This window comes from Ictidomys tridecemlineatus, chromosome 5 (assembly GCF_052094955.1).
Source record: "Ictidomys tridecemlineatus isolate mIctTri1 chromosome 5, mIctTri1.hap1, whole genome shotgun sequence".
Lineage (NCBI taxonomy): Eukaryota > Metazoa > Chordata > Mammalia > Rodentia > Sciuridae > Ictidomys > Ictidomys tridecemlineatus.
Genome location: NC_135481.1, coordinates 122,214,937 through 122,237,340, shown reverse-complemented (window position 1 = coordinate 122,237,340; position 22,404 = coordinate 122,214,937). Strand labels below are relative to the sequence as shown.

At 42.9% G+C, this 22,404-nt stretch overlaps 1 protein-coding gene and 1 long non-coding RNA gene across 2 annotated transcripts in view; one reads left to right on the top strand and one right to left on the bottom strand.

Annotated features, from left to right (window-relative positions):
- Nucleotides 1–1,409: 1,409 nt before the first annotated feature.
- Nucleotides 1,410–7,785, bottom strand: LOC144377961 (uncharacterized). Its single transcript, XR_013439313.1, has 2 exons — nucleotides 7,264–7,785; nucleotides 1,410–4,166 (listed from the first exon to the last, which is right to left on the bottom strand). It is a non-coding gene; the product is annotated as an uncharacterized LOC144377961 (long non-coding RNA).
- A 42-nt stretch (nucleotides 7,786–7,827) lies between these two features.
- The window catches only part of Cdc42bpb (CDC42 binding protein kinase beta), a 91,222-nt gene continuing 76,645 nt past the window's right edge, over nucleotides 7,828–22,404 (top strand). The window contains exon 1 of the mRNA XM_078050957.1: nucleotides 7,828–8,340. Coding sequence (XP_077907083.1) covers nucleotides 8,166–8,340 — 175 coding nt within the window. The 5' untranslated portion in view covers nucleotides 7,828–8,165. The remainder of the gene's footprint in view (nucleotides 8,341–22,404) is intronic.

Genomic DNA, 22,404 nt, shown 5'->3' with positions numbered 1-22,404 from the left:
ATTTCACCTTCACAGGGAGTTGGTTCTCATATGGGACCATAGCCTCGGTCCTTCAGCCTCTACCTCGTTCTCATTCTCTCAAGCCTGCTGCTTTGGGGTGACAGAAAAGTGGTAAGTCAGAGAATTTCATGGGTATGAACTCTCTGCTATACTTCTTTCTCCATAAAATGAGTCCTATAGTCCCAGGCAATGTTGAGTTGAGTTGCTATGGTGACAGATAAGTTAAAGCATTCTCCAAGTCTGCCAATGGTGGTGCTGGTAGGAGTGATGTGGTTGAACACAGAAGTCCTTGCCTGAAATATATGGAGGCAAATCACTGTCCTTTCTGTGATAGAAGGAGTCTAACATTGTCACCCTGGCCACCAAGCAGCTGCTTGGTACCCCTGGGAATGCCTCAGTATGAGTCCCTACTGCTGGCAGTTTCAGCTGTCAGTCATGTGGAAGGCAAGTCCGCCCAGGTGAGGCTCCACCCCTGCCTGCTGGTCACTTGAACATGGGTTCTTTGAATGACCACTGAGGTGGGGGAGGAAAGAGACCAGAATAAATAATAATCTTACCCTTTGGCATACTGAGAGCTTCCTCCACAGTAAATGCTATTTTGGCGAACATTCATTCCCATGGGCAGGCATTCTGTTCCCATTCGGAGAAATTCATCCATTTGGTTCCTCCCCAGCAAAAGAAAAGAAAAACACTTTTTTTTTTCTTGGTACTGGGAATTGAACCCAGGTGTGCTTAACCACTGAGCCACATCCCCAGCCCTTTTTATTTTTTATTTTGAGACAGAGTCTCTGCTAAGTTGCTAGGGCCTAAATTGCAGAGGCTGGCCTTGAACTTGCAATCCTCCTGCCTCAGTCCCCTGAGTCACTGGGATTACAGGTGTGTGCCACTATGTCTGCCTTCTATTTTTTGATGGAAAGATAGCTTGGGTTGCACAGCTCCTTGGTATCCATAGTCAGACATTCAACTTCTACTAAGAACCAGTCACAAGCAAGTACTGATTTGAAATGGAGAAGAGTTGTTGGCAGAAGGCGGCATGGACTTACTCCAAAACCTTGGGGATCTATGCTGTAATTCTCCCATCATAACTTTCTCCACAGAGCATCTTTGTCTGACCCTCACACTTTCAAAACCATAGGATTGCTGGGTCATAGGTTAAGTGTCAGGGAAGCTTGCACCAAAGCCTGAATTTGCCAACTTTCCCATTTTCCCCTGGGTGTCACCCAAAATTGGTTGTCTTGGAGAATGTATAGTAAATGAATCCAAGAAGCTCATCCAACGTAGTACATGTTATCTAGAAAAGATACCTATTAAGCATTCTTCCTTTTTCTTCATGGTGGGTTTTCCTATGTCTAAAAATATCTTTATTTCTTTTTTTTTTTAAAGAGAGAGAGAGAGAGAGAGAGAGAGAATAGTTTTTTGATATTTATTTTTTAGTTATCGGCGAACACAACATCTTTGTTTGTATGTGGTGCTGAGGATCGAACCCGGGCCGCACCCATGCCAGGCGAGCGCGCTACCGCTTGAGCCACATCCCCAGCCCAAATATCTTTATTTCCACTTTTTGTTTGTTTGAGGAATATTTTTGCTGGGTATAGAATTTTAGGTCAGTGAGTTGTTATTTTTATTTTTTCAGTGTTGAGGATTGAACCCAAGGGCACTGTACTAGCAAGCTACATTCTCAGCCCCTTTCACGCTTTATTTTTCAGATAGGGTCTCGCTAAGTTATTGAGGCTGGCCTCAGACTTGTGATCCTCCACCTCAGCCTCAAGAATGGCTGGATAATAGGCATGGGCTAGTGCCCCTAGCTTCTTTTGGTACTTTTTATTGCTCCAAATCTTCTCATTTATGTTGTTTCCAATGAGAAATTTGGTATCATCCTTATTTTTGTTTCTCCATATGATGTGTCTTTTTTTGTTTTGTTTTCTTTTTTACCATCAGTTTTGAGGAATTTATGAGGAGCATAGGTGTAGTTGTAGTTATTGTTTCCATGATTCCTGCTCTTGAGTTGAATTTCTTGAATTTTTTGTTTTCATTTTCATGGAATTTGGAAAATTCTCAGTTTTTATTTCTTCAAATATTTTTTTCCTGACCCTCTTTCTTATATATCTCCTTCAGGATCTCAAGTATTCATATGTTAGGTCACTTGAAATTACCTCACAGTTTACTAATACTCTGTTCACTTCTTTGGATTCTTTTTTCTTGGATATTATTTTGGATAGTCTCTTTCAAGGCTTTGACCTGATAATCTTTTCTTAATTAGTGTCTAATCTGCCATTAATCCCAAACAGCATAATGTACACCTCATAAATTGTAATTTTGAGGGGCTGGGGATGTGGCTCAAGCGGTAGCGCGCTCGCCTGGCATGGGTGCGGCCCGGGTTCGATCCTCAGCACCACATACCAACAAAGATGTTGTGTCCGCCAAGAACTAAAAAATAAATATTAAAAATTCTCTCTCTCTCTCTCTCTTCTCTCACTCTCTCTTTAAAAAAAAATTAAAAAAAAATAAATTGTAATTTTGAAACTCTGGGGGATGTAGTTCAGTGGTATTGAACTTACCTAGTATACAAGACCCTGGGTTTGATCCCCAGATTGTGGGGGGGGATAACTGGGTTTGGTGGGACGTACCTGTAATCCCAGGCTAAGGCAGGAGGATTGTAAATTCAAGGTCAGCCTCAGTAACTTATGGAGTAGTTAAGCAACTTAACAAAACTCTGTTTCAAAATAAAACATTGAATAGGGCTGGGGATGGATGTAGTTCAGTAATAAAGTGCCCTTGAATTCAATCCCCAGTGCAAAAGAAAAAAAGTAAACAGAAATTATAGTTTTCATTTTTAAAAGTTGTCATACTTTTTTAAAAAATTGATTTTCATGGTTCTACTAACTTTTTGAGCAGAGGAATACAGTTATCCTGTTTTGGTGTCCTTCTCCGCTAATTTTGACATCTGTGTAAACTCTAGGTTGGTTTGATGTGATTATTCTCATTATGAGTTGTGTTTTCTTGCTTGTTGGAAAGTCTGGCAATCTTTGGATGCCACACATTGTGCCTTTATCTTTTTGGGTGCTGGATATGTTGCCTCCTATAAATGTTCTGTAGCTTTATTCTGGAATGCAGCTGAATTACTCAGAATTTGAGGTTTCTGTGTCTTCATTTTATGATTTGTTAGACAGATATAGAAGAATGCTCAGTCTAGAGATTTTTCTAGGATGTCTGGGGGACAGATGATTAAATGAACTCCCAGTAGTAATAACCCCATTACTAAGGCACAATATTTTTTTTAAGAATTCTACCCAAAGCCTGTGAATTCCAGTTTGGCTGGTGGAAAACAGATTTCCACGGTCTCCTCTTAAGTCTTTTGAATGGTTCTTCCCAGGACTCTGGGTAGTTTTCTCCCACAGGAGCAGTTCTCAGTACATTGCTGGGGGCTTGAAAGAACTCTGCAGATTCCAGGATCTTCTTGGCACAGCGCTCTCCTTTATGAGGTCCTGTCCTAAGAGTTCTGGCTCTCTTTTTCCCTCCATTCTTTTTTTTTATTTTATTAAAGTTCTAATCAGTTTTACATGACAGTAGAAAGTTCTTCAATTCATTGTACACAAATTAAGCAGAATTTTTCACTTCTCTGGTTGTGCATAAAGTAGAGACACTATTCGTGCAATCATACATGTTCCTAGGGTAATGATGTCCATCACATTTGTTGAAGAGGTTATCTTTTCTCCAATGTATGTTTTTGGTGCCTTTGTCTAGGATGAGATTACTGTATTTATGTGGGTTTGTCTCTGTGTCTTCTATTCTGTACCATTGGTCTACATGTCTATTTTGGTGCCAATACCATGTCATTTTTGTTACTATGGCTTTGTAGCAGAGTTTAAGGTCTGGTATTGTGATGCCTCCTGCTTCACTATTCTTGCTAAGAATTGCTTTGGCTATTCTGGGCCTCTTATTTTTCCAAATGAATTTCATGATTGCTTTTCCTATTTCTGTAAGGAATGACGTTGGGATTTTAATTGGAATCACATTGAATCTGTATAGCACTTCAGGTAGTATGGCCATTTTGACAATATTGATTCTGTCTATCTAAGAACATGGGTGATCTTTCCATCTTCTAAGGTATTCTTCATTTTCTTTCTTTAGTGTTCTGTAGTTTTCATTATAGAGGTCTTTCACCTCTTTTATTAAATTTTTTTTTTTAAAGAGAGAGTGAGGGGGGGAGAGAGAGAGAGAAAGAGAGAATTTTTAATATTTATTTTTTAGTTCTCGGCGGACACAACATCTTTGTTGGTATGTGGTGCTGAGGATCGAACCCGGGCCGCACTGCATGCCAGGCGAGCGCGCTACCGCTTTGAGCCACATCCCCAGCCCTCTTTTATTAAATTGATGACCAAATATTTTATTTTTTTGAAGCTATTGTGAATTGGGTAGCTTTCCTAATTTCTCTTTCAAAGAATTCATCACTGATATATAGAAATGCATCTCCTTATCTCAGGGAGCCACTGGGCTTTATCCCTGTATCTCCACCCTTGCCTTTTTTAAACCAAGACTGTGATGGCAGACCTGAAGTCTTACCTTCACAGCTTGTGCCATGAAGTAAGAATCAGTAAACTACAGCCTTGCAAGCCACTTGTTTCTGTAAATAAAGTTTTATGGTCACTCAGTCACATTTATTTATTTACATATCACTTATGGCAGCTTTCATGTGATAGCAATAGAGGCAGAGACTGTATGTCTCACGAAACCTAAAATATTTACTCTCTGACTCCTTATAGTTTACTAACCTTGGCCTAAAGGGGGAAAAAAAAACCCAAGAAATTCTCTTCAAATTTTAGCATACAATACCCTAAAGAAGATCTTCTCTGATTAGTCTGGCATGAGTCACATGAATACCCACCATGGGAAATCGGCAGCTGACCAGCTGGTCCTGGGTGACATATCCACCTCTGTGGCACCTGCTCTAGAATCTCCTGCTCAGAGTGGAGCTGGAGCAGAGATTCACTGCCGCAGTCTCCTGTTGTAACCCCCCCCCCCATGGCTTTTTCTGCTTTAAACTTCCTTCCTCTGTCTGACTAGCTCCAAAGACCTTCTCTTTTACTTGAATCTTTTCCTCTGACTAACTTGAGAGACCTTTCGTTTTGCTTCATTTTTGTTTTAAGTTGCCTGTCCCTGGAGATGAGTGAGACGGAAGAAAAACCGCTCATGTCTGAGGAACAGATAGGGAGAAAGGACGGATGCACATGTCAGGAGGATAGAAAGGCTATAATGATTTTGTGTTGTTCCATTTTCATTTCATTCTGTCTCGGTTTTGTTTGGCGTCATCTTGTTGGGTTGTATTATAGTAGAAATACGGGATCAGAAATTAGTAAAAAACAAACCGAAAGAGTGTTAAGTAAATTGTTAGAGGAAGGAGGCATCCCAGTAAAATCAAGAGCAGTCAGGGCATACACTGATACAATACAAAAATATAGCCCATGGCTTTTTAAGGAGGAGTTGTTAAATATATCACAATGGAACCATCAAGGTGAAGATTTAAAAAGAATAGAAAAGAACAACCCAGGGACTCTGCCAGTTGGCACATTGCCATTGTGGATTTGCTTCAATTCAGACAAAGGTAGAGGAAGGAGAAGACATATTGATTCAAGTAAAAGAGAAGGTCTCTCAAGTTAGTCAGAAAGAGGAAAAGATTCAAGTAAAAGAGAAGGTCTTTCGAGCTAGTCAGACAGAGGAAGGAAGTTTGGAGCAGAAAGAGCCACCAGGGGAAAAGTTACAACAGGAGACTGCGGCAATTCACAAGGAATAGGGTTCAGGGAGAGGGCAGTCATTCACAAGGACTGTCCACTAAAGAGACAATGACTCTTGTCCGATATTAATGTTGTAAACATACTTGAATACTAAACTGAAGTTTTAAGGAATGAAGGAGAAACTGCTGATATGGAATTCTCAAGAAGTGAGTTTTCAAGATTGCCACATGTAGATCATCAAGGGGAGGTTTTGAAACCTGTCCACACCCTGGAATAAAAGGTGAGGTGGAAGACAGAGGAAGTGGTCCTGCTAGGGGGCACAGAGCATGGGTGTTCTTACCTACACCTTGAGGAGGTTTCCAAGGGATTTCTCAGAGAACAAAAGACTATTCACAATTGGACCTATAAGCACCCCCATAAATACTCCCCAAAGTGACACATTTGGGCTGGGGGTGTGGCTTAGTGGTAGGGCACTTGTCTAGCATGTGTAAGGCCCTGGGTTCAATAACGACCGGGGCGGGGGAACCACCGGGGCGGGGGAACCACTGGGGGGGAAAAAGTGACACATCTGTTTGGGTTAAAGGGATTCAGGAGAAGCCCACTAATGTCCCCAGAAGAGGGTCAGCTTCATTCTCTGCTAAAGTCCAGAGATAGAACCATAGTTCTTCCCAAACTTCTCCATTCCCTCTCCCTGACAGTTTCAGACCAGCAGGAGCCTGTTGAGCATACCTGAGACTGGGGGAAACAAAAACAAGGAGGGTGCCAGGCACTGTGTCCTCTTGCCATTGCTCATCTTAGGCTCTAAGGGGCCCAAGGATAGAGCTAAAGTCAAATAAACTTAGAGGCTTAACTCTAGGACCGAGCATTCTAATTTCTGAACAAAGTCATTGATTGTGGCTTGAAGTAACTAGGTTGTGTGTACATTCTGGAGTGCTGAGGATAGGCTAGCTTAGTCCTGGGGTTGGTGTTTTGCTTGCAAAGATCAGAAATTCACTAGAGCCAGCCCAAATAAAAGTTTATTGTTAAACATACAGCAGACCCTCATGGGTGCCTGAGAACACAACAGCTGGGCTTCCCTGGTCAGGGGACCAAGAGCCAGCAATCTCCAAAGGTGGTCGACCACTACTCTGACCTCCAATACCCGATTATTTTGTTCTGCATTTAACCAATCAAGGTTATATAAAGATGCATTCACAGTGACATACATTGATCTTAGGAGGGCAGCTGGTTCATACGCTCGCCCGTGTAACCCAAATCCGGTCAGGGCAGGTTCCCAGCAGTCCGGAAGGCTCCCTGGCCCCTCCACACAATACCGCTCCTAAACGGAGGCCGTTATTCGACATCTTCTCCATAGGGTCCCCTGGCTGCCGGCTCACCTGCCCGCCGCACGGCCGCGGTGGCCTCCGCAGCTCCAGAATGTCCCCTCCCTGACCTACGGTTCCTTCGGGTAGACCTCCCTTAACCCCCTCCCGCAAAAACGATCGGCCTCAGTAAAGTGGTGACGGCCTGAAAACAAGAACCTGCTTCCTACCAGAGTGTCATACTAGGAGTCTAGGCAGTGGAACCCGAAATGGCCACCGCGGACGTCGCGAATTTCAGGGGCGGGCGCCCGCAGGCCGCGCCTCTCGGGCAGCCCCACCGCCGCCGACCTGGCCAGAGCTAGGCCGCTCTGGAGTGACCCGCCGAGGCCACCATACTGCACCTGCTGGGGTCCGTGAAGCCCGCCCAGCCTTGCGAGGCAGCAAGAGGCCCCTAAGATTTGCCCCGGCTCAGGCCCCGCCCCCGCCGGGCTAGCCAGGGACCCTCGGCCGGGGGAAGCGCGCACGCGCAGCGCGGCCCCCGCCCCGCCCGGGAGCTTCTGCGCACGCGCCGGGCCTCAATCTCGGCGGCGCACTCCGTGCCCCACCCCCGGCCCGGCTCCTACGGCGAGCCGCGAGGCCCGATCCGCCGGGAGTCGCCGCGGGGCGAGGGCGGGGCAGCGCGCTGAGGTCAGCGCGGCGGCGGCCGGCCCCGCGGTGGTTGGCTGCGCCGCGCTGGCCGCACCCTGGTTGGCTGCGGGCCGCGGGCTGGGCGGCCGGCCGGGCTGGGGTCGGGGCTCGGGCGCCAGCCGGGCTTGCGCAGCGCTCGGCTCCGCAGCGCTCCAGGTCGGCGGCGGCCCGCGGGAGGGCGCGGCCGGGCGCTGAGGGCGGGGACGGCGGGCGGGCTGAGGGGAGGAGACCGGCTCATGGACCCGTGGGGCCCGGCGCCCCAGACTCCGCGCCGCCTGGACGGAGCCCAAGATGTCGGCCTAGGCCGGGGCGCACCGACGCGGACGGGGCGGCGACCGGGCGCCGCTGCTGCCGGGGCTCGCGGCCGGGCCCCCCAGGGCTGGCCCTGACGTCGGGCCGCGCGGGCGGCCGAGGCCGGCGTGTGGGGAGCGGGCCGCGCGGAACCATGTCGGCCAAGGTGCGGCTCAAGAAGCTGGAGCAGCTGCTCCTGGACGGGCCCTGGCGCAACGAGAGCGCCGTGAGCGTGGAGACGCTGCTCGACGTGCTCGTGTGCCTCTACACCGAGTGCAGTCACTCGGCGCTGCGCCGCGACAAGTACGTGGCCGAGTTCCTCGAGTGGGGTGAGTGACCTCGGCCCGTCGCCCTCCGCGCCCCCTCGCCTTGCGTTTCGGGCCACATCCCCGCTCCACCCCCACCCCGCCGGGCCATCGCCCTGGCGGCTTCCGAGACCCACCCTCCGGGTCTGGAGATCATTTCCTGCTGCGCTCCCCGGGACATCCGCCCCGCCCCCGCCCCGCACCTCGCCCGCGGGTCCCACTCAGCGGCCGTGCTCTGCGGGATGTGAGGGCAGCAGCCTGTGCCTTTTGTACCTCGGCGCCTGTCCCCCACGCCCCGCCCGAGCATCCCCCGGGAGATGGCCCCTCCCAAATGACAGCTTGCTCACATCCCCTTGGTATCCAAATCCTGAACACCCACTTTCCTGTAGCACCGCAAGGGAATTTTAAGGTTAAAAGCTTTAAATACGCCAGCAAAGAATAAATGAATTATTTTCATCCTTCATTGTGCCAGACCCTTGTGATGTTTGGGTAGGTGGGACTGTTACTTAAAAACTTCTGTTCACCTGATCTTTGCATGTTGTCTTTAGTTCATTCAGAGATCTTTAATGCTGTAATCATCAGTTAGCTAACTTATTATGCTTTATTAGGACAAAAAATTTTGTTAAGCCATTAAGTAAGGTTAGAATCCACAGACAGGTAAAAATGTAAGGTGCATCATCTCCTGAACACCTTCATCCCTGCAAGACCCTCAGATTTCTCATCTACTACAACTGAATAGGAGGAAGCAAGGCTTTGGTCCAGGCCAAACCCTGTGAAAATTTTACCCTTGTGTCCTTTGTGTCATCAGGCTACTGGGACTATGCAGTTTGAACCAGTAATTTCTAATCTTTGGGGCTGCTGATAAAGCCAATATTTACATGAGGAAACAAATGAATGTGTTCCACACTGAGGCCTCCACTCTGCCACAGTGGTGACTGGAATTTGGAATTTTGTTTACAAAGTACAATTTAAGTTGCAATATGTAGAGGGTTTCTGTTGATTGCTCTTCAGTGAGATGTTACTCTATGCCTGTGAGAATAGTAGGAGGAGGCCTGAGCCCCAGGACAGCTTTTGGTGCTTTGTTGCATGGGGCCACCATTCTTGGTTACATAGAGGATCTGTCAGTTCAGAGTTCTGCTTTCCAGGGGTCCTTTATCTGTGACATAATTAACTTCACAGTTGCTTTGAAAGTGAGGTCTTAAAACCATAGCCTCTTTAATACCGTGTTTGCCTTTCCTTTCTTAGCATTGGATCTTGAAATCTGTGAGATTTCACAGCCAGGCTCAGCTGAGTGCACAGAGGTGGGTAAAACTCTACTTAAGGGAGGAAGCAGAGGAAGGTGGATTTAGGTAGTGAGGTGTGATCCTGCTGACCTCTGACCTGGAACCTGGGTGAGGCCTGGAGACTGAGCACTCTTACCACTAGGATACTCTGGGCTTCACTGGAGGATTTCTCAGCATGCAGAGAAGTCAGATTTTATAATCTGAACTTTCTAATTAAACAGAAGCTGTGACCTATATCATAGACATATTTTCAAAATTGTATTCTGGAATTGAAAATCACAACAAATAAATCATATTTTTTAAAGAACTCTGTTTAACAGAGTAAGCTCTAAATTTCAAAGCATAGGGGCTAGGGCTGTAGTTCAGTGGTAGAGCTCTTGTCTTGCATGCGTGAGGCACTAGGTTAGATCCCCAGCATCACAGAAACAAACAGATAAAATAAAGGTATAAAAAATACAATAGCATTATTAAAAAAAGGTTAAGAATAAATTACAGAGCAGACAGAATGGACTTAAATATAATGACATTTAATTAATTAATTAATTAATTATGGAGGGGGGTACCAGGGATTGAAATAAGGGGCACTCGACCACTGAGCCACATCCCAGCCCTATTTTGCATTTTATTTAAAGATAGGATCTCACTGAGTTGCTTAGCACCTCACTTTTGCAGGTTGGCTTTGAACTCCTGTCTCAGCCTCTGGAGCCTCTGGGATTACAGGCGATTAGGTGGCATTTTAATGAATATTAACATATTCTAGAAGTACTATACACATTTATGTATACACTGGTGTAACACCACAGTGGTGTATTACTGGTTAAGATAGGTGGGCAGTCATTGGTGTACTTGTAACTGCCTAGTTGTTCTTTATGCAAACAGAGAATGGCCTTTTTAATAAAACTGTTTGTAGAGCATGGCTAGGTACCCTAACTCCAAAGGAGTGACTTTTGCTTAGGAAGCTATCCTGAGTCTGGATTTCCTGGAGTCGGAGTCAGGCTCTCTCCACCTTTCAAATCCTGCCAGATAGCTAATGATAGTTACGTAGAATTCTTAAAATTTAGAGATGAAAACAGCCAAGTCAGCCTAGATTTTAAGATTTATCAGGATTTCTTTGAGGTAATATGGAAAATGTAAGTAATAAGTTTTTTTTTTTTGTTTTTTTTGTTTGTTTGTTTTGTTTTTACTTTTTGGGACGAGGGATTGAAACCAGGGGTATTTAACCACTGAGCTACATCCCCAGCATTCCCCGCCCCATCACTTTTTAAAAAAATATTTTGACATAGGGCCTCATGAAGTTGCTATGGCTGGCCTTGAATTTGTGATCCTCCTGCCTTAGCCTCCCTAGCCTTTGGGATTAAGGTATATGCCACCACATCCAGTCTTAAAAGAAGATTATTCTGGGGCTGGAGTTGTAACTCAGTGGTAGAACACTTGTGTGAGGCACTGGATTCGATCCTCACCACTATGTAAAAATAAATAAAATAAAGGTATTCTGTCCATCTACAACTAAAAATATATTTTTTACATAAAAAAAGAGATTATTCTGGCTCCTATTTTCTTTCTTTCTTTTTTTTATTAAAGAGAGAGTGGAGAGGAGAGAGAGAGATAGAGAGAGAGAATTTTTAATATTTATTTTTTTAGTTCTCGGTGGACACAACATCTTTGTTTGTATGTGGTGCTGAGGATCGAACTCGGGTCGCACGCATGCCAGGCGAGCGTGCTACCGCTTGAGCCACATCCCCAGCCCCAGGCTCCTATTTTCTTATTGCCACAGTGGCTGCACGGCACAAATCATCTAGCTTTCATTGTAGAGTTTTGTCTTTACTTTTCCTGTGATTGTGTTTATGGCTTGATTGGTTTCCTTTATGAAGTTCTGGACCTTAATTAAAAGTTGGAAATACCCTGCTTTGCATGAGTCTTTCTTTAAGCTATTTTTTTTAAATGTAAATGATTCCATTTGAAGTAAGCACATGAAACACTTTAAAATTTCCACTAGTAAATAGCAACAAATATAAGCAACCAAATGTGCTTTCATCTTTGTTATATGTCTTTTCATGTGTTAAGTGTTTTTTTCACAGCTTGAGTATTATAAATGATGTCACATTTAGATGGAGCTGATGTTTGAAATCCCAGCCTTTTGGCGCTGGACAGATCACAGTTGTCCTTGCTGTGGCTCCTGTGTGGCCTTCAGACTTGGAGGCAGTCCTGAGTGGTGTGGATATGCATCATGGAGCATGCCTTCCCAGTGCTCAGTCCTGGGGCCTCTTCTCTGCCATGTGCTTCCTCTTAATGAGTAGAATTGATGTTGCCAGCCTTGTGGTTAATTTCCTCATTTGTGGTTCTTCTTATCTTGAATGTGACAGTACCTTCTGAGTTCTTCATGAATGTGACTGTGTGGAGCTCTCTGTATGGAGATGCCCAGCCCTCCATATGTGTGGGTGGGGCTACCAGGTTTAATGAGAAAGGCTTAACTGGTGGTGCCAAGCATCTCATTGTCCATTTTAAGTTTAATGGTTTCTTTGGATAAAATTTCTTGTAACAGGTTATATTAAAAAAAAATAGATTTAGGAGCTGGAGCTGGGTGTGCTGGTACATTTCGGTAATCTGGGCAACTCCTAAGGCTAAGGCAGGAAGATCTCAAGTTTAAGGCCAGCTTCAGCAACTTAATAAGACCCTATCTCAAAAAAGAGAAAAGGCTGGGGATGTATTTCAATGGTAAAGCATCCTTGTGTTCAATTCCTAGCAGTGGGAAAAAAATATATAAAACTTAAAAAAAAAATAGATTTAGGAAATGGGGTCCTGGGTGAGTATTGCATGATACCTTCTAATCCCAAGCTAGGGATTGAACTTGGGGCCTCTGCATGCTAGGCAAAGAGCTCTACCACTGAGTACACACCCCAGCCTAAACAGGTCTTTTGATAAAATCCAAATAATAGGGAAATGTTGGGGTTTCATGATAAAAATTAGGTTAACATAATTTAGATTGTATGAATAGCTCTTTGAAATGCATATTGATATTGACTGCATGGCTTGAGATAGGACAGTTAAAGCCATTAAAAATTGACAAGCCAGTCTTTTTCTCTCCTCAAATATCTTCATGGCTAGTTGGGCTTTAAGGTGAATAGCAGTGTCTGTGTTACATCTCTAAATAAACAGAATTGGAATTGAAGGGATCGTTCTTACTTCAGGACACCACTGTGTGGGCTGCCTGAAGGAGTACACACTGCAGTGAATCACTCTCCAGGCTGAGGACTCCAGTGTGAGTTAAAGAACTCAAAGTGCCACAGGATTGGCAGGCAGCTCCTCTCTGGCCCCATGCCTTGGCCCTTCCTCCTGTCTGTGCCAGATGCCCTGAAGTCTCCTGTCCGTGCTGTGACATCAGTGATGTGGGATCAGCAGGCAAGAGGGTGGGACTGTTAACTCCAAACCATACTGAATCCACTAGGAGAAGATTAAATGTGTTTCTTGATAAAGAGGCAGAAAGTATTTGTTAAGACTGATAAAGTAAAAGACTTGTTGGATGAAACCAAAAACAGTTTTCACTTTTTGTAATCAAAAAGTTTGACATTGTGACACATGCTTGTAATCCTAGCAACTCAGGAGTTTTGGAAGTTCAAGGCCATCCTGGGCAATTTAGTGAGACTCTGTCTCAAAATAAAAGATAAAAATGGCCAGGGATGCAGCTCAGTGTTAAAATGCCTCTGGGTTCAATCCCCTGTACCAAAAAGGAGAAAAAGGGAAAAGAAAGAAATTTGGAAAGAATTAAAAAGCAAGCACAAACGAACAAACACCTAGCCAGGCCGGTGGTTCACATCTGTAATTCCAGCAACTCAGGAGGCTAAATAAACCAGGAGGATCTCAAGTTCTAGGCCAGCCCAGGGAACTTACTTAGACCTGTGCAGTAAATTGCCACATATAGTATTTTGAAGCCTTTATTTGGATTTTTAAATCTACCAGAAAAACTATTTTTTGTTTGTTTGTTTGTTTGTTTGGTTTGCAAACAACATTAATACTGCCTATGAGGTAAAAGGTCATCTGGTCATCCTCCCCAGTTTGATTTTAGATAATGTGTGGGGAATTAGGTTTATTTGGTTAGTTTTATTGATTGGTAATCAACTGTGGCAACAAAATTGTTTTTAGATTAAACTTTTCCAAAAAGATTGATTATATGATAGGAAACTTTGGATTTTTTTGTTATTCTTAGGAATACATGAGGAATTTAAAGAGAAATTTGAATTGAATCTTTTTAATTCAGATTCTGTCCTTTGATTGGAATCTTTTTAGAGAACATGTGAAACAACTTCTAAGGTCATTCTTTACTTTATTAAGGCAGTGATTTCTGGCCTCAGTAATGGATTGGAAAACAGGAATTTTGAGAACTCATGTGGTCTGCGCTGTCCCTATTCTCCTGTGGTTACACCTGTTCCTGAACGTTTTCCTAATTACTTCTGAGGAAACAGCCCTAGATCTCAAGTGATTTTAGCCCTTTCTTTCTATTCCCATTAGCAATGGCCTACCTGAGGCTCTTAAGTCCTCAACCTAAGTGAATCCTTCTCCCCAGGAAGTTCTAGAAGCCTTTCCAGCTCAGTATCCCATCCTGCTCTTTTTTTTTTTTTTTAATTTTTTTAATATTTATTTTTCAGTTCTCGGCGGACACAACATCTTTGTTGGTATGTGGTGCTGAGGATCGAACCCGGGCCGCACACATGCCAGGCGAGCGCGCTACCGCTTGAGCCACATCCCCAGCCCCTCTTTTTTTTTTTTTTAAATATTTTTTAGTTGTCGATGGATCTTTATTTTATTTATTTATATGTGGTGCTGAGGATTGAACCCAATGCCTCCCATATGCTAGGCAAGTGCTTTTCCACTGAGCTACAACCTCAGCCCCCTGCTCTTCATTTTATCACTCTCCTTTTCAAGAACTTCTACAGTGGTGGCTTCATATTCTGTTGCCTTTGAAAAAAATCAGGTCTGAATCCACAGTAGAATGTTTCAATTTAAAATCCACCTAAAAAAACACATGTAATCTTAACTTCAGAAGTGAAGGTAGGGCTGAGGTTGTAGCTCAGTGGTATAGAGCCCTTGCTTAGCATGTGTGAGGTTTAGTTCTCAGCACTGCATATAAATAAAAAGAAAATAAAGGTGTCTCTCTCTCTTCTCTCTTCTCTCTCTCTCTCTCTCTATATATATATATATATATATATGTTTATGGTACTGGGAATTGAACTCAGGGGCACTTGACCACTGAGCCATTATCCCCAGCCCTATTTTGTATTTTATATAGAGATGGGTCTCACTGAGTTGTTTAGTGCCTCACTATTGCTGAGGCTGGCTTTGAACTCGATCCTCCTGCCTCAGCCTCCCTAGCTGCTGGGATTACAGGCGTGTGCCACTGCGCCCGGCCAATAACTCAAAGAATGATAATAAAAAAAAAAGAAAAAAGAAGCGAAGGTTAGCTAGGCATGGTGACACACATTTATAATCCCAGCAGTTCTAGGCCAACCTGGGCAATTTGGTGAGCCCCTGCCTCAAAATAAAAACTAAAAAGGGCCAGAATGCAACTAAGTGGTAAAGTGAAGTTCAAAGTCCCCCATCCCCACCCCAGTTCAATCCCCTGTACCAAAAAACCCCCAAAGGATATGAAGAAGTGGGAGGTGCATGTGGGTGTCATGGAGTTGAGGGTAGTGGGGGAGGGAGCAGGATGCTGTTTATCACTGGGAACCAAATGTATAAACTGTACCTGGAAATAAGATAGAGCTGAATCTGTTCAATGCAAAGCCTTTGGTCTATAGGAAGAAATCACCAACTGGAAAGAAGGAATGGGACAAGAAACATTTTTGCCACCCATCATATTCTGAAAAAGTTAATATCAGAAGTGAAATTCAAAGGCACATGGACCTCTCTTAACAGAACACCCACGACCACATTTTTAAGACGTTTGTATGTCACCTTTGTTGTGAAAAAGGGAGTTGAAATAATTGAATTTCTTTGTCATTTTGTTTGAAAGTTTACATCAGTGGTCTGAATTTGTTATTGAATTTGACATAACTATTTATATTGGTTCGTCATTGAAAAATATATTGATTTTATGATTTATGAGAATGCAGCAATTCTTAAAAATCTGGCAGCTGGCACAGTGGTGCACACATATAATCTCAACAATTTGGAAGGCTGAGGCAGGAGGATCAACAGTTTAAAGCCAGTCTCAGCAAGTTTGAAAGACCCTAAGCAATTTAGCAAGATCCCAGTAAAAATCTCAGTAAAAATAAAAAGGGCTGGGGATGTTAAGTATCCCTGGATTCAATCTTGCTAACAAAGAAAAATGAAAAAATTAATTTTGCAGTTCTGTTGCGCGTGGATTTTTTTTTATACCAAAGTATTTGAATCATATTGTTGAAGAGTCTTTATGTATATCAACAATTGCTTTCTGGTATACATTTAAAATTAATCAGGGAAGCAGGCAGGGTATAATCCCAGCAGTTCTAGGTCATCCTATAATCCTAGCAACTGGGAAGGCTGAGGCAGGAGGATTGCAAGTTTAAAGCCAGCCTCAGTAATTTAGTCCCTAAGCAATTTAGTGCCACACTGTCTCAAAACAGCACAAAAAAATGCAATGGAATATAGCTCCTGAGTTCAATCCTTGGTACTAGGAAACAAAGGGGAAAATGTCAAGAGAGGGCTGAGGATGTGACTCAAGTGGTAGCGCGCTCGCCTGGCATGCGTGCGGCCCGGGTTCGATCCTCAGCACCACATACCAACAAAGATGTTGTGTCCGCCGAGAACTAAAAAATAAATATTAAAAATTCTCTCTCTCTCTCTCTCTCTCTCCCCCCTCTCTCACTCTCTCTTAAAAAAAGAAAAGAAAAGAAAATATCAAGAGAACATTGCTTTCAAACCTGTGGAAAATAATTATCTAGCAACAAATTGGAAAGTTCTGGGAAAGCCCAATTTCCAATTTCACCAGTTAGTTAAGGTGTGGGGGACAGTATTTATATTATAAATGATGTTTGAAATATTCCTCAAAACATCAGGCTTTGCCGGGTGTGTTGGCCCAGCCTATAATCTAGTGGCTTGAGAGGCTTGAGGCAGGAGGGTCACAAGTTCAAAGACAGCCTCAGCAACTTATCGAGGCCCTAAGCAACTTGACGAGACCTTGTCTCTAAATAAAATATATATTTAAAAAGGGCTTGTAATGTGGTTCAGTGGTTAAGTGCCTGTGGGTTCAATCCCTGGTATCACAAAAAAAAAAAAAAAAAAAAGGCATCATCTTGGTTCATGTAACCAAAGTAATAAGCCTGGATGTTTCCTCCTACAAATAATTCATTATTTTAAAAATTGGACTATGAAGTTTAGATAATCCTTGTGAAACAATATGAATAAAAACTGGAGATGTCTATCCGCAATATAAGAGAAATTAAATTGAATTATACAACTAATTTTAGTAGAAAATAGGTTTCTCTGCTTTTTGCAATTACCACGATTTCTTAAAATTTTTTTTTTTTTTGGTAATGGCAATATGGAGAACAATTCATGTCCATTTTGTCTCTTTACAGTGTATAATTTAGTGGTTTTTAGTATATTCATAGATGTAGAGCCATCTCCCTTGACTAATTCCAAAATATTTTCACTACCTCAAAAAGAAACCCTGTACCCTTTAGCTCCCAACTCCCCTATCTCTAAGCAACAACTAATCTTCCATTATCTATTTGCCTGTTGTGGACATTTCCTATAAAAGGAGTCCCGTCATGTGTGGCCTCTTGTGCCTGCCTGGCTGCTTCCACTCAGCGTGGTGTTGTCTGGCTTGACCTTGTTGTTGCTTGCATCAGTACTTCATTCCTCTTTGTTGCTGAGTGATGTTCTGTGGTATGGGGGATCCACATTTGGTTTGTTCATTTGTCAGCTGATGGACATTTGGGTTGTGTCTGTCTTTTGGCTGTTGTAACATTGCTGTCAAAATTCATGTAAGAATTTCATGTGGACATAGGCTTTTGGTTCTCTTGGGTGTGTCCTGGGAGTAGAATTGCTAGTCATGCAGTGGCTCTGTGCTTAGCATTTTGAGGAAATGCCAGATCATTTTCCATAGCAGTTACGCCATCCTACAACAACACATGAGGGTCCCAGTTCTCCCGATGCTCTCTACCACTTATTGTTATCTGACTTTTTAATTCTAGCCATCCTGGTGGGTATGAAGTGACTTCTCGTTATGTTTTTTTTTTTTTTTTGTATAGGGATTGAACTCAGGGGCACTCGACCACTGAGGCACATCTCCAGCTCTATTTTATATTTTACTTAAAGAGACAGAGTCTCACAGTTGCTTACCGCCTCGCCATTGCTGAGGCTGGCTTTGAACTTGTGCTCCTCCTGTATCAGCCTCCTGAGCTGCTGGGATTACAGGTGTGCGCCGCTGCGCCCAGCTCATTATGGTTTTGATTTGCTTTTCTGTAGTGGCTAATGATGTTGAACATCTTTTTCTCCATTTATTGGTCATTTGGATTTTTGGAAATATGTATTCAAATTCTTTGACCGCCCTACCCCCACCTTTCACCCTACCCCCCCCCGCCTTTAAAAAAAATTTATTTTCAATTTATTTTTTTAATTGGTTGTTCAAAACATTACAAAGCTCTTGACATATCATATTTCATACATTTGATTCAAGTGGGTTATGAACTCCCATTTTTACCCTGAATACAGATTGCAGAATCTCATTGGTTACACATCCACGTTTTTACATACTGCCATACTAGTGTATGTTGTATTCTGCTGCCTTTCCTATCCTCTACTATCCCCCCCCTCCCATCTTTTCTCTACCCCATCTACTGTAATTCATTTCTCTTTCTCTTGTTCTTTTTTCCCTTTCCCCTCACTTCCTCTTATATGTAATTTTGTATAACAATGAGGGTCTCCTTCCATTTCCATGCAGTTTCCCCTTCTCTCTCCCTTTCCCTCCCACCTCTCGTCCCTGTTTAATGGTGATCTTCTTCTCATGCTCGTCCTCCCTGTTCTGTTCTTAGTTGCCCTCCTTATATCAAAGAAGACATTTGGCATTTGTTTTTTAGGGATTGGCTGACTTCACTTAGCATAATCTGCTCTACTGCCATCCATTTCCCTGCAAATGCCATGATTTTGTCATTTTTTAGTGCTGAGTAATACTCCATTGTCTATAAATGCCACATTTTTTAAATCCATTCATCTATTGAAGGGCATCTTGGTTGGTTCCACCGTCTCTAGCTAATGTGAATTGTGCTGCTATGAACATCGATGTAGCTGTATCTCTATAATATGCTCTTTTAAGGTCTTTGGGGAATAGACCAAGAAGGAGGATAGCTGGGTCAAATGGTGGTTCCATTCCCAGCTTTCTGAGGTATCTCCAAACTGCTTTCCAAATTGGCGGCACCAATTTGCAGTCCCACCAGCAATGTGTAAGTGTACCCTTTTCCCCACATCCTCGAATCACTTGTTATTGTTTGACTCCATAATGGCTGCCAATCTTACGGGCATGAGATGGTATCTTAGGGTGGTTTTAATTTTTATTTCTCTGACTGCTAGAGATGGTGAGCATTTTTTGGTGTATTTGTTGATTGTATGTCCTCCTCTGAGAAGTGTCTGTTCAGGTCCTTGGCCCTTTTATTGATTGGGTTGTTTGTTTTCTTATTGTTTAATTTTTTGAGTTCTTTGTATACTCTGGATATTAGGGCTCTATCTGAAGTGTGAGGCGTAAAAATTTGTTCCCAGGATGTAGGCTCCCTATTTACCTCTCTTATTGTTTCTCTTACTGAGAAAAAACTTTTTAGTTTGAGTAAGTCCCATTTGTTGATTCTTGTTTTTAACTCTTGTGCTATGGGTGTCCTATTAAGGAATTTGGAACCCGACCCTACAATATGTAGATTAGAGCCAACTTTTTCTTCTATCAGATGCAGAGTTTCTGTTTTGATATCAAGCTCCTTGATCCATTTTTGAGTTAACTTTTGTGCATGGCGAGAGAAAGGGATTCATATTCATTTTGTTGCATATGGATTTCCAGTTTTCCCAGCACCATTTGTTGAAGATGCTATCTTTTCTCCATTGCATAATTTTAGCACCTTTGTCAAATATAAGATAGTTGTAATTTTGTGGATTGGTCTCTGTGTTCTCTATTCTGTACCATTGGTCCACCCGCCTGTTTTGGTACCAGTACCATGCTGTTTTTGTTACTATTGCTCTGCAGTATAGTTTGAAGTCTGGTATCGCTATACCGCCTGTTTCACTCTTCCTGCTTAGAATTGCTTTTGCTATTCTGGGTCTTTTATTTTTCCAGATGAATTTTATGATTGCTTTATCTATTTCTATAAGAAATGCCTTTGGGATTTTGATTGGCATTCCATTAAACCTATAGAGAACTTTTGGTAATATCACCAGTTTGATGATGTTAGTTCTGCCTATCCATGAACAGGGTATATTTTTCCATCTTCTAAGATCTTCTATTTCTCTCTTTAGGGTTTTGTAGTTTTCATTGTTTAAATCTTTCACCTCTTTTGTTAGGTTGATTCCCAAGTATTTTATTTTTTTTGAAAGTGCTGGGGATTGAACCCAGGGACTTGTGTGTGTGAGGCAAACACTCTACCAACTGAGCTATATCCCCAACCCCTTTGCTCACTTTTAAATTAAATTTTTTTGGGGGGGCACTGGAGATTTTTTTAGTTATAGGTGATATTCTTGAGTATTGCTAGGTCCACAGTTGATCCAATTTTTTTTTTCCCTGAGGTGTTGGGGATGGAACCCAGGGCCTCCTGTATGCTTGGCAAGTGCTCTACCACTGAGCTATACCCAGCCCTTTTTAAATTCTGTTTTGAGACAGGCCTTGCTAAAGTTGCCCAGGCTGGCCTGGAACTTGAATGCTTCTATATCAGCCTCCCAAGTAGGATTAAAATTTTTTTTAATTGATTTTGAGACAGAAGGTCACTATGTTGTCAAGCCTCATCTCCAGCTCTTGGGCTCAAGGGATCCTCCTGCCTCAGCCTCCCAAGTAGCTGGGAGTACAGGTGTGTAGAATTTTGTAATTTTTCTTCTCCAGCATCATTTTGATTAAAAAAAAAAATGGTAGCTCCACCACTGTTGAGAGCCACAACCAAGTCAGGATGGCACCTGGCATTTTGCCAGAAGGAGTGATTGAGGGGTAGCGCCAGCGAGCCATTAAGGATGATGATGGTTAAGTTAAGCTGTGTATAATTATTGGGATGATGGATGATGCTGGATTGGGGCAGGCTGTGTATTCAGTTGTGTATATGGACCTCTGCTGTCCGGCAATAGGGTGCCTCCTGCTACCTTGGGTGCCCACTACTTTTGCCTTCTCGCGGAGTTCCCGTTGAGTTCCTGTGGAGTTCTCTCGGAGTTCCTGTTGAGTTCATGTGGATTCTGGAATAAAGTTAGTTCCTGCTTGAATCTACAAGTGGCTCTTGACCTCCTGGTTATTTGTGCCCAGCCAGACTGCAGCACACCACTGAGCTACCAAAAAGGATTATTTTCAAGAAATCCCAGACATCTGTCATCTCATTTATAACTATTTCAGTATATACTCCAGGAAGATGAAAAAATGATTTTGATTTAAAAATGATGCTGGAGAAGAAAAATTATAAAATTCATTTAATACTAAGGAAAAAAGCAAAAACCCATGCTGATTTGAGTTAGATTCCACTTTACACCCCACCCATGCTCCTACGGTTTATTTTTTCCCTGCTATATTAGTTCTTGTTGATGGTATGCAATGATGCTTAAAGTATTAAATTTATAATCTTATGAGAAATAATTCTCAGTAAAATGAACTTTACTTTTTTTTAAGAGAGAGAGAGGAGAGAGAGAGAGAGAGAGAATTTTTTAATATTTATTTTTCAGTTTTCGGTGAACACAATATCTTTATTTTATTTTTATGTGGTGCCGAGAATCGAAGCCAGTGCCCCGCGCATGCCAGGCGAGCGTGTTACCGTTTGAGCCACATCCCCAGCCTGAACTTTACATGTTTTTTAAAGTAAAGTTTGTTGTGGGGGATTATGAATGTAGTTTCTCAGTTTTCCTGAATTGTTCTTCACTGCATTTGAAGGGGAGCCTGTGGCAAAGATCCAGGAGTACCAATTAAAAAAAAAAAAAAAAAAGGTTCAGCAGTAAGACCACCTCTACAGACCTTTGGGACTTAAGTCCAGAGTGTGGTCGGGCCATTGTTGACCAGGTCCTAAGGTGTAGATAGTTTAAACTGGATACAGAAGCCATTAGTCACGGCAGCTTTGCAGAGGTTGCACAGAAGTTTTTACCAGGTCATAAAACTTTTATGACCCAGAAGGAATGCCAGCAATAAACAAACGAACTCCCAGCAAATACACTGGGCATGAAGCTGATTTTCTGCTGTGATAATGCTTCCGTGAGGGAACGGCCGTGTGTCTCTCAACAAGAGCTTTCCCTCATCTGGAATCCAGCCTTCCTGTTTTGAGCACTTGAAAAAGGAAACTCATTGTTCAATTTTTTTTTTTTCTTTCTGTGATTCTGGCAATTATACTCAGGGCCAGGGGCATCTACCACTGAACTGTATCCCATCCCCTTTTATTTTGAGACAGGGTTTCGCTTAGTTGCTCAGGACCTTGCTAAGCTGAGTCTGCCTTGAACTTGTAATCCTCCTGCCTCAGACTCTGGGTTGCTAGGATTACAGGTGTGCACCATTGCACCTGGCTTCACTATTCAGGTTTTTTAATTATTATTATTCATTTTTTTTTTTGGTTGTAGATGGACACACTACCTTTATTTATTTATTTTTATGTGGTGCTGAGGCTCGAATCCAGTG